This window comes from Saimiri boliviensis, chromosome 7 (assembly GCF_048565385.1).
Source record: "Saimiri boliviensis isolate mSaiBol1 chromosome 7, mSaiBol1.pri, whole genome shotgun sequence".
Classification (NCBI taxonomy): Eukaryota; Metazoa; Chordata; class Mammalia; order Primates; family Cebidae; genus Saimiri; species Saimiri boliviensis.
Window position 1 is genome coordinate 38,554,223 of NC_133455.1, and position 15,382 is coordinate 38,569,604.

A 15,382-nucleotide genomic window follows, 5' to 3' on the forward strand; every position below is an offset into this window, starting at 1 on the left:
ACTTCCCCACTGCTGTGGATCTAACCAAATAATTATGTGTTTTATTTGTGTCCCTAAGTATGCCCTTATTTTTTTTTTTTTTAACTCTACACCCATTGGAAGCTTTTTAAATGTGACATCTTTTAGGGGAATTCTGCTGGAATAATTCCATGTTAATGAGGCGAAAGCTCAAGTCTCCCAAATTAAGTGGAATGTTCATTATCCAAAAGTCCAGGTTGATAGCACCATTTAGCAAGAAACTAGTTACTTACTACATAATATAGCTGCTTATTCACAGTGTATACAGTGATACCTTGTCTCTGGAAAATAATATCCATGGAGCCACTTATAGTAGATTTTTATTCTAACTAGAAAATTGAAGAAAGACAGTCCACAGTTACATCAAAATGTTTATTTTTTGGATATAGACATTTAAAACATTCATCTCGAAGAACAGCTTCAATCAGGTATACAATAAGAAATAGACTTTAAATCCTAATACAGAAAAGGTAACAGAATTTTTTAAATGCTGCTGTAGACACTAGTGTTTGTTAGAAAAAAAAGTTTATAAATGAATTGTTTTGCACCAAAAAAATATGCAAAGAAACTTGAAAATAGAAATTGTTTGCCATTTGTTGCTCTGGTTGCTGTTTAATATAGACCCAGTGACTGATTGTCTTCAGCACACATCTAATTTGGCCATTTACTGCATTTGGCTAATGTGATCCAAAATGTGATCTAGATAGTGCTTTTCACTGGAGGATTGACAAACACGCTACATACATTAGTGAATCTTCATACCACCTCAGTGAGGTAGTTTAGAAATATTATACAGAAATTGAGGCACAAAGAGGTAAGTGACTTGCCCAAAGTTCCCAACAGCACAGTCCCTGGAAGAGGAGGTAACTCTCCACACAGGACTCATGTGCCAGAAAGCTGGACAGGGACACCCTCATGTAGCATTTAGTAAATACTTAGATAAAGCTGTAGCTGATCCTTTGAGTTTTTAGTACCCTAAAGTAGGGGAAGTCTTTTGGGCAACTCTCCTACTCTTGGCTCTCAACTCTCCTACTTTTGTTCTCTTATGAACTCCTTCGCCTGTTTGAAGCCTGTAGCAGCCTTAGATGGGGACCAGACCTCTCACCTTTATTCTGATATGTAACCTATTTGGTAGTTTTGTTTGAGGTGTGTCCATCGGACAGACAATGGTCAAAAGCAACAGGATCGGGAAGGTGCCTATCAGGGGTAGTAACTAACTGCTTATTTTCCTGATCAGTTTGTAGAGGTGTCACCGCTCTCATGCTTTTCCAGATAATTCAGGAGCAAAAAGGAATTGCATTTATCTAAGACAAATCCATATTTAAATCCTGATGCTCCATAAATTGTTGGTAAATGATTTCAAGGAATATGTGATCAATGTTATTTGACTTGAAAAACTTTCTTTCCTAGAGGGGGAATTTGGAGCACCAAGGGTAAAAGGTGCCTGCCACAAGAAAAGCTCAAGAGTTGCCAATTATGCTGTTTACTTCTTCTGGTTTAATAGAAGGAAAACACAGTGGTATTAAAATTGGTCATGAGCAGCAAAAATTCAGGAATAAAAAATCAGCACTAAAAAGACTACAGTATAACTGGATAGAGAATTCTTTAAAAAAAAAAAAAAAGGCATGAATAAATGGGCATTTTAAATTCTTTCTCCTGTGAGGAATACTTTCAAAAAGTACATAGTAAGACTAAGATACCAAGTTGTATACTAATATTTTTCAGGCCTTGGGCCTCAAATATATATATTTATATATAATACTCCAGTGTGAACAGCAATTTGATGAAATGTAAAATGTATCTTTTTTAAATCACACACAAGTATTTATAACCACAGGGTTCACCAGAAATCTAAAGCAAGGAGACACTCATATAGAAATGGAGTTACTTTTCCACAGATTGTTCTGATCAAAGGTTTTGAAACAATGAATTAATGATTTTTTTGTATAATATCCAACATGTCCACTATCAAATACATTTAGTATGAAAAAAGAGATGAGAAAAAAAGGGAACATACATTAGGACAAAGTATCTGGTTAAAATGCTGTTCATTTAAATAAAGCCCACTCACTCTCCTTACTTTAGAGGTCCTTGGTGAAATGGAGGTGAGTCTGATGGAGTGCAGTTGATGACCACTGAAAAACACGAGCCCTTTCAACAATGTTGCAACACTGTTAGTTTTTGGTTTAAACACACACACACACACTCACAAATGCTAAGTGTACACTACCAAATTCTGCGGTCGCCTTTTCCAAGAACTACTGGGGAAAGTTTCAATGCTGCAAATCCTCGAGGTTGCCTTAACACCCCCACCTTGTTTCCAGATGACTCATTTCACATTTTGTTTTGAGCACTGGCAGTATCCCTTTACAGTGCAGAGGTGCAGTGTAGCCCAAGTGCTACATAGCTGGAGTTTTCAAATAAAACCACTTGTATCATTGTGCTTAAGTGGAGACTGTAGTTACAATACTGACCCTTGCTTACTGGCCCTGTATTCTCTGTAAACAAGGAGGCTGTTTGCAACAACCACTTCAACTCTATTTACAGAAGGGTTCCCACAGTATACACACAGGCACAATGGTTGGTATGCTTTCTAAAAGCTGTGCATGTGCCTTGGTCTCTTAAAAAGACAGTGCTCAAAGTGGAACCTATGTGCAAACAAGAAATTAACGACACAGAGTAGCTCAAGCAGCCATTTTGCTCCCAAGTCGTCTGAAGAACTTTGTCAGATTAAGCCAGGGCCCAGAGTGCTTACATCCACTTGCATTTCTTCTTTTCATCAAATAAGACTTTTACATGCAAGAGTTGTTTCTGAGCTTCTTCCAGCCCTCGTTCTCTTTCTAGTTTATTTAGAATCTGTTGACAATTAGAACAGTTATTTTAGATATTGTGGTTTTAGCATTACAATTATGTTTTTTGCATACCTGATGCTATGAGTGGTAAAATCTGTATGAAACAGATGCCAACATTTTCTTCCATCATTTACGTACTCACTTTGCAAGTTGTTTTGCTAAGTCATTGTCACAGGATCAACAATACCTTGGCTTAAAATAGAAGCTCGCAAGAAATACCAACTATTTGCTTACAAATATGGGGCCAGGCTTCCAAGGCCCTGCTTTATGCATTATGTCACAGCCATTCCAAGCACAGCAAGCATTCCTGGGCAGCCAACATGCAGGCAAGTATTTCTCCTTAAATGCAGCAGGCAGGGACATCCTGGTCAGAGACAGATCCTTCCCTTCCCTCCCATCTGGGCAGTGTAGTCCCTCCTCTTCCCTCCCTTCCCCAGTGCTTCCCTTCTCTCCCCTGACCCCTGGAAAGAGGGATGCTTATCATGTTTAAGGAACTCATTGCCTCTACCCTACCTTAGCGCTTCACTTGATCTTCAAGTAGCAAATGGAATTGGTGAGCTATTCTCACCATTGACATGGATAGCCTGTCCCAGCATGACTGATTGGGGGGGAATCAGGGAAGGGGGAGTTAACATATGTTTGGAAACAAAGCATCTGATGAATGTGTCTGTGTGAATTTCCAAAGAAAAAAACCCAGATTAAGGAGAATTAATCATAAAGGAGAATGGTTTATTGAAATAGTTCCTTAAGTTAGAAATATGTCGTAATTTCATATAACTACTGAATACAGAATCTAGGAGATTTAACAAGCTTAGCTTTCATTTTTAGCAGATTACAATCAAGCATAAGCTGACCCCATTTAATAGGGCCACTACTTACTCATCAGTGTTAACTTCAGTCAGTGTGGCTATAGGCCCCATGAACTCAAAGGTAAATTTAGGCTGGTCCAAATGTGGGCAGCATGATAAAACTAAGAGGGGCAGCCATGTGTAGGGTCTGGCTCAGTGCCAGGATCCCCCATCTCAGACAGGCTTCCTGGCATCCCTTTCTGGCCTTTTGGGATGCCAGAGCTGTTCTGAAACTGAAAGAATGCTATAACCACATCCTGGTGCCTGACTCATAGGTTTATAACAATGTTATTTAAAATCTTACCTCATCAAAATATTTTACGATGTATTTGTAAATTTCTGTCAAGGCCACTTCTTCATTAAATTCATTTTCGTGTTTCTAAAAAAAAAAAAAAAAAAAAAAACTTGAAAAATTCTGAAATGACTTAAACCAAATACAAGCTTTTTTTCCCGCTTTCTAACAATACCTTAGATTCCTGAGTTAAAAATTCTTCCATTTCTGAGGATGACAATGGAGGCAAATCCCTGATTGCTTTGTAATAAGATTTTACTTCTTCTTTGTAGGTTGGGATATCCTTGGCATAGAGAAGCTTATTAGTTGGTGCTTCCTGAAAAAAAAAAAGAGGTGGGGGACAAATTTATAATACACCAATGTAGCTGAACCCACACCACCAGTTTTACCTCTTGATAACAAGGCTTCATGCAGTAGGCCTTCAGTGTTGTTGACTGAATGACTGACTGCTATCTAGATAGTTCTGGTGAGTCACTGTTATTTTCAGGCAGATTAAATGCTAATATATTCTGCCTTCCTCTCATAAAAGAACCAAAATTATTATTTTTGCATGATTTTGAGTTACTGTAACAATAGAACTTATTTCAATCACAGTTCATTACTAATGGTTGTAAAAAGCCTGAATTAAAACATTTGCTCTCATCCTCACCCACCAGTGAATTTGGCATTTATAAAAGACTTGATTGTAGGTCTGATTGAGCCTTTTATATAACCATGAAACTGGTAAGTAATTGGCAGTAGCAGATTTTGTAGCTTGTCCCTTTTATTTCACATTATAAAGATCTTCCAGTTTCTTTAAGGAAGCACATGGTCATTAGTATTAGTGGCTCTGATATGTGATTTTGCAGTTTCCCTGGCAGTTTGAATGTTTCTATGTAATAATAATGGTATTTAAAAATTAAATATGACTTTATTTTAAAAAGTCATTATTTTTCACAAAAGTTTAAAAAATTCTACTCAGGGAAGATAGGTAAGTTAATGATAGGGCTGATGTCCCAGTACATTTTAAAGAGCCCATGAGGCTGAATCAATGGCTTGATGAACCATTCTGAAGGATGCCTAGAGATGGAGATAGTATAGAGGTTTTCTTGTGTCAAATTTAAATGGAACCCAGAAATCATGCTATCACTCATCCATTCAGTAAACACTATTAAGCACTGGGGTGGGCATTGGGTGTACAGTGATAAAGACCAGTGGCTGCCCTTGAGAAGCTTACAATTTAGTTGCACAATCAGGTTTACAAAGTGCTTACTATGATACAAATAATTAGCAGCAGGAGTTGACAAAAAGAGACAGAAAATTTCTGACAATTCTGCTACTTTTTGTGGTCCCAGGCAAGATGTGTAACCTCCCAGAACATCAATTTTCACATTTATAAAATAAGGGTAATAATAACTACCTTATTCCGTACTTGTGAGGATTAAGTGAAATGTTAAGAACATAATTCATAAGCACCTGTTTTTAGTGTGAATAAACATTTAAGTGCCTTTCAGTGTGCTGCATGTTAAAATGAACTGTATTAGTCAAATGAAGAAAGTGCTATAGGAAATACACTGGGGAAAGTTCACAAAGTAGGTGTATTTAGACCGATCTGAGTCTTTTACAGTTTCTGGTCCTCATTAGGAAATCATGTTTGTTGAATAAATGTTTATGATGAATGAATGAGTTGGATTTTACTAGACAGAGGGATTGTGAGACAGGAAAGACGAGCAAAGGGATGTGAGAACAAGTTCATGGTGTGAACTGGGGAAAAGTAAAAGCCATAGCACAGTGGTGGGTGTGTGGAGTGTGGAAGACAGTATTGAGGCTAGCAAAGAGGCCTGAAGCCCATCAGGAGGCACTGTGGGGCACTGTGAAGACTTTAGCTGGTAGGTAATGGGAAATATTTCCTTTTTTTTTTTCTCTGAGACAGTCTAACTCTGTTGCCAGGCTGGAGTGCAGTGGCACAATCTCGACTCACTGCAACCTCTGCCTCCTGGGTTCAAGCAATTCTTCTGCCTCAGCCTCCCAAGTAGCTGAGACTACAGGTGCCTGCCACCACGCCTGGCTAATTTTGGTATTTTTAGTAGAGATGGGGTTTCATCATGTTGGGCAGGATGATCTTGATCTCTTGACCTTGTGATCCACCTGCCTTGGCCTCCCAAGGCTGGGATTATGGGAGTGAGCCATCGCACCTGGCCATATTTGCAATTTTTAAGAACCAGACTGACATCAGATATATGTTTTAGGAAGATTACCTGAGAGACAGTGAAAAGGAAAAGTTTAGGGACAGGCGGACAGCAGGGGGCAGGGACACCGATCAGGAAGCATTTATCCTAGTAGGGACAGGATGAAGTAATAAGGCTGAAGGAGGAGGGAGGGACAGACATTTGAGACAGAAGTGAATGGTAACCAATAGTTGGGGATAGAGGTTGGAAGGAGGAGGAGTCAGAGATAATGTTGAGGATTCTACCTTGAGAGACTAGGCAAGACAAAAGTAAACGGTTTGTTTTGCAGAAATATTGGTGATAAAGAGTTTAGATTACGACTGGGAGTCTGAGGCACCTACGGAACATCAGTTTCCATTCATACCAGGTACTCTTAAAGCCCTACCAAAGAGCTCCTCCTCAGTGTTCAGAGATCCAGTAGGCACAGATATTGCTCAGTTTAGTATATTTTGGAGCACTCAAATTTAAGACCAAAACATTTCTTTCAAAGTTTGCTCTGTATTATCTTTCTTTGCATTCTTGGGGCTTTTGATCAGCAAAGAAAACCATAGGAAGACAGTACTCATGCTTTGATTATAAACTGACAAACTGGTATTGTTAGAAATCTCAGGCAGGATTTTCTATCCCATAAGCAACGTGTTACATTCAAATAGTCATTTTATGTATATTCAGATGGAATTGATTTAGGCAAATTTCAATAGTTTCATATTTTGGGTTAATTATCAGTATCTATAGAATGTGTTTCTAGGAAACAAAATGCATACTTTGTGGTAAAGTTTTTCACAGGCAGAATTCTGCAGTCTGGTGGGGCTAATTATTTTGGTTTTCACTTTTTAAAAATTAGACTAGAAATAATTAGATTTTTAAAGAACAGCAAATTTACAGTGGCCCTTACTATTTCTCTTTAACTGGTGTAGTTTAGACCAATTGTTTATTATTTGAGTGCTTATCAGGAAGACAAGTGCATCAAACTCGTAAGACTACATACAAGAAATACTCAAGCTGGGCCTTACCTTCCCTAGTTGCTGTTCTGTGAGAGAAAATGCATCCATGAATGCCTGGGCAATCACTGACAAACAGCCATCTATGTGTGGCGTCTTCTTAATGTCAAAGACAAACTGAGGGTTCTTCAGGATGTTTACCCAGAAGCGAAGAGGAAGGCTGTTCAGAGAGAGAATAATCCTCTTGTCAAATAGGGCCATTCATGAAGCCAATAGCCTGTTTATCACAGTTTGTAAACAGGTGTTTTCATCCTTATTACTGAAGTATACAACTCTGCTTAGCCAAACATACCAAGCAACAGACAGAAGAATCACTCTGAGAGAACAAGAAAGGGTTAACTGACAGAGCTACTGAAAAGGATAGAGGAGGGTAAGTTTGAAAGTGGCCATGGACAAGAATTTTCTCTAGATAGCTCTTGAATGAGTGTGTGTGTGTGTATTCTCTCTCTCTCTCCTGGATTATTTCCCATTTCCTGATAGTAGTTTGTTCATTAGCTGTCCTCTCAACACACAATTAGACCATGTCTCTTCTCTGCTCCAACCTTCTGAGGCTCTCCATCTCCCTCTGGATAACACCCTGCATGACCTGGCCCTCTGCCCTCCTATCCCACCGCTCCTCCCCACACTCATTCCAACTCCACTGTACTCCTTGCTGTTCTTCACATGTGCCAAGCAAGCACATCTTACAACTTGTGCTCTTGGCGTCTGCCTGAAACTTTTTTGCCTCTGCTAGTCTCATCGTTTATGTCCTCTCCTCTTTCAATACTTGGCTCAAGTGTCACCATCTCTGTGAGGCCTTCTCTGATCACCCAGTCCTGACACATACTAACTAGCCTCCTTTCTTACTTTCTCCACTGCACTTATCATATGCTACTGTACTACTGTTTACATATTGCATTTAGTGTCTGTCTTCATTTAGTAGAGTGGGACATGGACTTCCATCTGTTTTGCTACTATTATCTCCAGTACCTAACTCCTTGGCCCATCGTAGGTATTCAAATAAATACCTGAACATGAACTTGGGACTGGTTCAAAGTCCTTCCATTATCTCCTTTTCAACTCTGACCTAGCTCATTACCTCCACCATATGCTGCTGGGTCTCCCATCAGCTTTACTGTCCTGGCTGCTGCCCCTGCTCAGATGCCACAATCTTCAAGGTGCAATGGTGGCCCTCAGCTCCCAGGCTTGATATGGGAGTGGCTGGGAGTGGCAGGGACTGGAGATAAGAGGCTAGAACAGGCCAGGGACAGTGGCTCACACCTGTAATCTCAACACTTTTGGAGGCTGGAGGATGGCTTGAGACCAACCTGGGCAATGTAGTGAGACTTCATCTCACAAAAAGTTTTAAAAATTAGCTGGATGCGGTGGCATGCTCCTGTAATTCCAGCTACTTGGGAAGCTGTAGTGGGAGAATTGCTTGAGCCCAGTAGGCAGAGGTTGCAGTGTGCCGAGATTCTACCACTGCACTCCAGCCTGGGCAACAAGAGTAAGACCCTGTCTCAAAACAAGAAGCTAGAACATGGGAAGAGAAGAGAGTAAGCCAGCGTAGAGATTTGGGATAGATCTGGATTAAATAGGAGATTAGACCTAGAGCTCTGGAACTTCAGCTTTTGATACTTATTTAAAGTGACCTAGCTGTCCTCAGTGCCTGGAAAGCCTTGAGCTTTCACTGAAAAGTTCTACTTCATGATAACTCTGAGTCTTATACTCTGAGTCTTATCCAGCTCTTGCAGCATTTCAAAGAGAAATCATGAACTACATTTCTTTACTGAGGAGGGATTCAGAACAAATATGGATGCCTTGCCTGTGCTTATGGTAAAATAGTCAAATATAAAACCATTGGCTAATTCTCATTGTATCTGAGTACTGCACTTGATAAGTTTCTGTACAGCATCAGAGTATGGACAGATAGCTTGGAGACTGCAAAGTAATTGATTAGGAACAAAAAATGATTTATAACATTTTCTCTAATGCAAAAATGATATAAAACCACAAATATTAATTTCTCATTCTTTGCTAGTCAACTTAAATTTGTTTGGCAAAGTCTTTATCATGCACCAAAGATAACAGAGTTCCTATTCAAGAATAGGATTCTTGGCATGTGAGTGGTTTCCTTTATTGTTTAAAATAATAACAGAATAAGAAAATACTTTGACATGATAGCTTACCAAGCCCAAAGATTCTGATATACGGATAAATGAATCCTCCTGTAACTATCTCTTTCTTTTAGTTAATGTTCTGTTCCAGATTCTTGAAAACAGTAATCACCTACATTCCCACCTGTTTGTTTTCCAAATATGTACGACATCAGGATCTGTGATTTTTTTGTTTTCAGCCTGGGCATCCAAGAAGTCAAAAAAGTATTTTATAGCAAATGGGGCTCTGCTGTTGGGTAAACTCCAGATGCTTCTGAAAAGTTTTTCAAGCACAGAGTGAATTGCCACCTGAAAGACAGACAACATCAGATTTGGGAGATTAAAAATTATGGCAGTGGTTTTGAAAACATAATTGCAAAAGCAAATCCAAGTTCAGAGAAAATAATGTGCAAAACAGAAAAACAAGTTGAAGAGAAAAATACAAAATTGTCAAATCAGGCCAGTGCTCACAATATGAACAAAAGTCCTGAAAATCCATGCCCAGGTTTAGATTTGGTTCATAGGCTGCTTTCTGATAACAACATTGTTTAGTCAACTGGGAGGATATCTCAGAAATCTCCAGCAGTTGAAATGTCAGTTGTAGGGCTGTGTACATAAACCAGGAAGCCACGGATGTTTGGCTTTTATTAGTTATGTTCAGCCTGGAAAAGCTCAAGTGATGCCGCTGTGTTCCCAGAATTTTTCCTGTTGCATATATTTCTATCATAAGGTTTTAGTGTGTACTTTCCAAAGCATTTGAGTATTTTACAGAAGCCAAATAGGCTGAGCTCTGTGGGACAGCTGAGAAAATCAAAAGGCCTGGGCTGTCCTCTGCCCACTAAACAAATCTCCTAAATTCTAAGCAGATTCTTTGTTATAATCTGAAGAAGCATGCCCATCAAGTTACTGGGGCCAAGTGTAGATAATAGCACTTACAGTACTCATCATTCCAGATGGGGAGGAAAAAAAAAAAATCACCACAGACTTCTGTTAATTCCACTAAAAGCCAGATAAAGTAAAATTTGCTCCCAATTTTGTATTCCACTGGCTTTCACATCTGACACTTTTATGTGTGAGCAGAATTCTTAATTTTAAAGTAAAAAACAAAAATTAGTAAGATTTGCTAGGTTTATAGTCACTGACCTTTCCCATCCCCTTCATTTTATTTGTGATTCAAAAATGGAGTTTTATTGCTCATCTATAATAAGTAAACAAAAAAATAATTATGCTGTCAACCTAAAAAATAACAATAATAGTGAAATGGTGGGGAAAGAGACTGGGAACAATATTAAATCCCTGTGAAGTTACTACAGTACTAATTTGTAAAGTGCTGTTATCTTTGCAGTGTATAAAAAGAAGAATGGGGTAGGAAGTGTTTACAATTTAAACTTTCATTTTGCTTTGCTAGAAGGCACAAGGGATTTGTAACATTTTCACACTTCAGTGGAAATTAAGTCAAACACATCATACACCCCCTAGGTAGCCATAAAAGTGCTCCCAGAACAGTAAGCGTACCTTGGTAGACAGCAGCTTTGTCAGATACATTTCTTTTACTTTGAACTTGTGCTTCCCTCGATGTCTCTTTCCTTGCACATCTTGGAATGCTTCCGAATCTGGTAAAATCTGAAGGGAAGACAGCAGAAGCGTTACCCAAGGAAACCATTCATGCTACAGAAGGCATGCAATTCAGCAGTGAGCACAAGGAAGGCTGAACTCACCAAATGGCAGTGGTCGTCTGAGTATTCCACATCTGAACATGAGAAAGAGGGAGAGAAAGCAGTCCGTTAAAAAAAAGCAACCACAGGCTAATTGGCTTTCTCATAAAAAGCCCCATTTGTGCTATATACCGAGGTGACTTGAGCTTTGACTTGAGGTCTTCATAGCTACATTTTCCCTGCTACTGCATCTTAAGATCTTAAGAACAGGGTGAAGACAGGATGGGCTAGGGATTGGAGGGGGAAATAGATTCCCTAGTGATCACTGATCTCTTGGTGGTAGGAAAGGCTCAAGCTTCATTCATTTAACAAATGTATCTGGAGCACCTCCTGTGTGCCAGGGACTACTGGGCATATAGTAATGAATAAGCCCTAGTTCCCACCCTGATGGAATTTCCATTCTGGCCATCAAACTTCTAGGTACACCATTATTATAAATGTAATAAAGGTTACAAAGGAGAATTATATGCTAAGAAATTATCTAACGAGATCAAGCCTAGTCCAGGAGTTTTTGAGGAAGGGATGTTTGAGTTGAATCTAATGAAGAAATAGAGTCAGCCAGGCAAACTGCAGGAAGGCCCAAAGGTAGAAAGGAACTGACCCCTTTGTAGGATCTCAAAGAACAATGATGTGGTGCTCAAAGAGCAAGCCGAGACTAGCGCAGAGTGAGGAAATGTGGCTGTAAAGGGTAAGGGAGTAGTAAATGGAGGGAAGAGAGGAAGTAAGGCATTTGGTTTGTTTTGAAGTTGAGAGGTTCCATGGCTCACATCTGTAATCCTAGCACTTTGGGAAGCCAGGGCAGGAGGACTGCTTGAGCTCAGGATTTCAAGACCAGTCTGGGCAATATAGTGAGACCTCATTTCTACAAAAAAAAAAATTTAAATATTATCTGAGCATGGTGACACACTCCTGTAATCCCAGCTACTTAGGAGGCTGAGGTGAGAGGATCATTTGAGCCCAGGAGGTTGAGGCTGCAGTAAGCCATGATTATACCACTGTACTCCAGCCTGGTGACAGCAAGACCCTGTCTTAAAGATGAGAGAGACTAGCACATCTTGAAATGCTACTGGAAAATGCAGTAGATGGGGGTGGGGTGGGGGTGAAGAAAGTACAGGTGGGAAAAGAGGTTACTGCTGGTATAAGGATACCAAGAAGGCTGGAAAGGATGGTGGCACCCAAAGCACAGGTGAGAATGGCCTTGAACGGAGGAAGGTTGCCTTGAATGGAGGAAGGTCAGCCCACAAGCATCAAGTAAGGAAGAGGGCATGTGTAGGTAGGTTGGTAGGTTTGGTATTGGCTGTTGAGGGAGTTCTGATTTGTTTTCTCTGTAAAGTGCAGGGTGTAGTTATCTGCTGAGTGGAGAGCTGTGTGTGTCAGAGCTTTGAGAAGAGAAGTTATACATTATGGATGACACAGAGTTAAGTTTCCCAGAGAAACCCAGTGAGAGCAGGCTGTGTTGAGGGCCCTGGTCAAGTTGGGTACCGTGAACTTATAGTGACCCCCATTGTGCCACTGTGTGCCTTTCTTCTGTGGCTCCCTAGCTGTAGGATCAGGAAAGGACAACTGCTGGGTTCATCCGGGGTTGGAATTTTGACAGGGGGGCTGATGATAGGACAGAGGTACAGGAGGTTTGGAGCATTAGCAGGATGATAAGATGGTGGCTCTCAGTTGCAGTGGATAGGAATTAGCAGCAGTGCTGACTGACTGGAGGACCCGTGAAGAGACCCAAACCTAAACTTCTACTATTTGTTAGATACAATGATTTCTATTTCTTTCTCTTCAAAGAATCAGTATGTCAGTATGTTCAGTTCTTTGTCCTCCATTTTAAAGTTTAACTTCCTTGTAATTACAGTGAACAACTTTTCTACCAGTTCTAATCAGTAGTTCACATCTGTTCCCCTGGTCATCTGCTCTGTCCTGACTCAACTCACTCACCTGCTTTGACCTGCGTCACCCCTGGTCACCTGCTCTGACCTGAGTCACCTTTAGTTACCTGCTCTATAATCGTTTTTCCTGCCACATCACTCACCCCACCACTCTGGCTTATACCCCTGCTCTCTTTAAAATAGCCAATCAGAATTAGCTTAGACTGTGCAGTTCAACACTAGCCAGTAGGGGAGCAACACAGCAGTGGGGACTACCTGCATTAGGGATAAGAACTCCTTCCCCTCCCCTGTTCAGGTGAGCCCTCACCATTGCTCCATCTGTGAGATGCACCCTTCTATAGAAGTAAATTGCCTTGCTGAGAAAATTTATATTCAAGTGCTACTTCTTTTGCAGCACCAAAAATTTACATATAACATATTCGACCCCCTGAATAACAGGCTTTTCAAAAGGCCCAATCTTTCAAGCCTGAAAAGCACAGCGCTTCCATTTTTCAACACAAAGACACCATCCTCCTTAAGCTGGAATGATAGCAACTCTCTACAAGATGGGTCCTCAACAGCCCCATGTAGTGCTGGAAGGTGGGTTTTCCCAAAGGAGTCCTACCCAATTATCCTGTCTGTATAACCTGGAGCTCCACATTTCCTGTTTACACTGACCAGATGCTCCCTGCTCTTTCTAATAATGAATCCAGGAATCAGAAAGCCCTATCTCTGGCTGTGTGTGTAAAAGGAGCTTGTCTGGGAGAGTCTGAGAACCTTTCCAAGGGCTGAGAACTGTTTGTCTCAACTGGGGTATAATTTCTCTGGGGACAAACCTAGAACAGGAATTTCCTGCCTCAAGGCTATCAGGGAAGCAGATCACTTTAGAGACCAGCCTATCAACTTTCCCATAAAAGCTCCCCCTTTAGTTTGTCTCTCTCCAGTGTCTGGGAACTTCACAACTGCTATCACAGGAGACTTGGACTTTCTAAGTGGATTATCTTGTTTGCTTAGTGCTTGCAGGGGGCTGGGTGATTATCTGCACTCTTCCCTCAGTTTGCCAAGGGGATCTCCTCTGTTAGCCCCCATCCTTCTAAAGGGTTGGAAAAAAGCTATGAGAGTCTGCCCTGAACTTAACTTCCTCAGTGCTGGGCAGTCCAGGCCAACCACCATTTAGTTTTCCTTCTTGCAGGGATCACATTCTTAGAACTGAAAAGAGATCGAAATGGCTCTTCTCAGCTTTCAGAGAATTGCGTAGCAACAACTCAATCTCACCTTTGTGACAATACAGCTGAGAGAGGCAAAAAGCAATACTTTATGAAGCTGGGTAAGAACAAAAGGTTAACAATATTATATTGGTTACCTGAAGTAAAATTTGCTATCTTCTTAAAGACTTTTATAGTGGATCCATTTGATATCTGAAACCAAAGATAAAAGATATATGAGTTTTCAAAATTTAATGCATTTCTCAACTTCACCCAGGAATTAGATGGCTGGATGGATCTTTCATGCTCTTACTTATTAAATCAAATATTTATCAAGAATTACTATGTTCTGGGCACTGTGTTGGAGGCTGGGAGTAAATGACAAGCAAGACAATGTCTCTGTCCTCAAGGGGCTCATGACCCGTGAGGAGGCTGATGAAGCAATGGGAGGCAGTGGGGTAATACGCAGAAGGTGGCGGCCAGGACTCTGTGGGACAGATGGGAGGTAGGCCAACCCCAGAAGAGGGGAAGACTGAGCTGTGTTAGGACATTCCCCTGACTCACAGAGGTCAGAAAATACCTAAGCCAGTTTCATTTTATGAGGTTAAAAAATTGTTACTTGTTACGGACTGAATGTTTGTGTTCCTTCCAGATGCCTACGTTGAAATCCTAATCTCAGTGTGATGGTGGTAGGAGGTAGGGCATTTGGGAGGTGACTATGTCATCAGGGTGGAGACCTCATGATGGGAACAGTGCCCTTATAAGAAACGACACCAGGCCCAGTGTGTTGCCTCACTCCTGTGATTCCAGCACTTTGGGAGGAAGAAGCAGGAGGATCACTTGAGTCCAGGAGTTTTGAGACCACCCTGGGCAACAGAGATCCTGCTGTACAAAAACTTTAAAAATTAGTTGGGTGCATTTGTGCACACCTGTAATTCCAGCCACCTGGGAGGCTGAGATGGGAGGATCACCTGAGCCCAGAAGTTCAGGGCTGCAATGAGCCATGACTGTGTCACTCTACTCCAGCCTGGGTGACACAGTGAAACATCGCTAAACAAAGGAGGAAAAGGAAGAGACAGCAGAGCTTGCTGGTCCTCTCTGCTTTCCACCATACGAAGACACAAGATGGCTGTCCACAAACCAGCAGGAAAGTCTTCACCAGACACCTAGCTACTAGTACTTTGTCCTGACCATGGACTTCCGGCCTTTGGAACTGAGAAATGTATGTTGTTTAAGCCACCCAG

At 40.8% G+C, this 15,382-nt stretch overlaps 1 protein-coding gene across 1 annotated transcript in view; it reads right to left on the minus strand.

Annotated features, from left to right (window-relative positions):
• Positions 1-370: 370 nt before the first annotated feature.
• PLXNC1 (plexin C1) overlaps positions 371-15,382 on the minus strand; it is a 163,134-nt gene continuing 148,122 nt past the window's right edge. The window contains exons 24-31 of the mRNA XM_010340165.3: positions 14,297-14,351; positions 11,072-11,103; positions 10,869-10,976; positions 9,499-9,662; positions 7,231-7,378; positions 4,186-4,326; positions 4,023-4,097; positions 371-2,874 (exon numbers count right to left, since the gene is read on the minus strand). Coding sequence (XP_010338467.2) covers positions 2,770-2,874; positions 4,023-4,097; positions 4,186-4,326; positions 7,231-7,378; positions 9,499-9,662; positions 10,869-10,976; positions 11,072-11,103; positions 14,297-14,351 — 828 coding nt within the window. The 3' untranslated portion in view covers positions 371-2,769. The remainder of the gene's footprint in view (positions 2,875-4,022; positions 4,098-4,185; positions 4,327-7,230; positions 7,379-9,498; positions 9,663-10,868; positions 10,977-11,071; positions 11,104-14,296; positions 14,352-15,382) is intronic.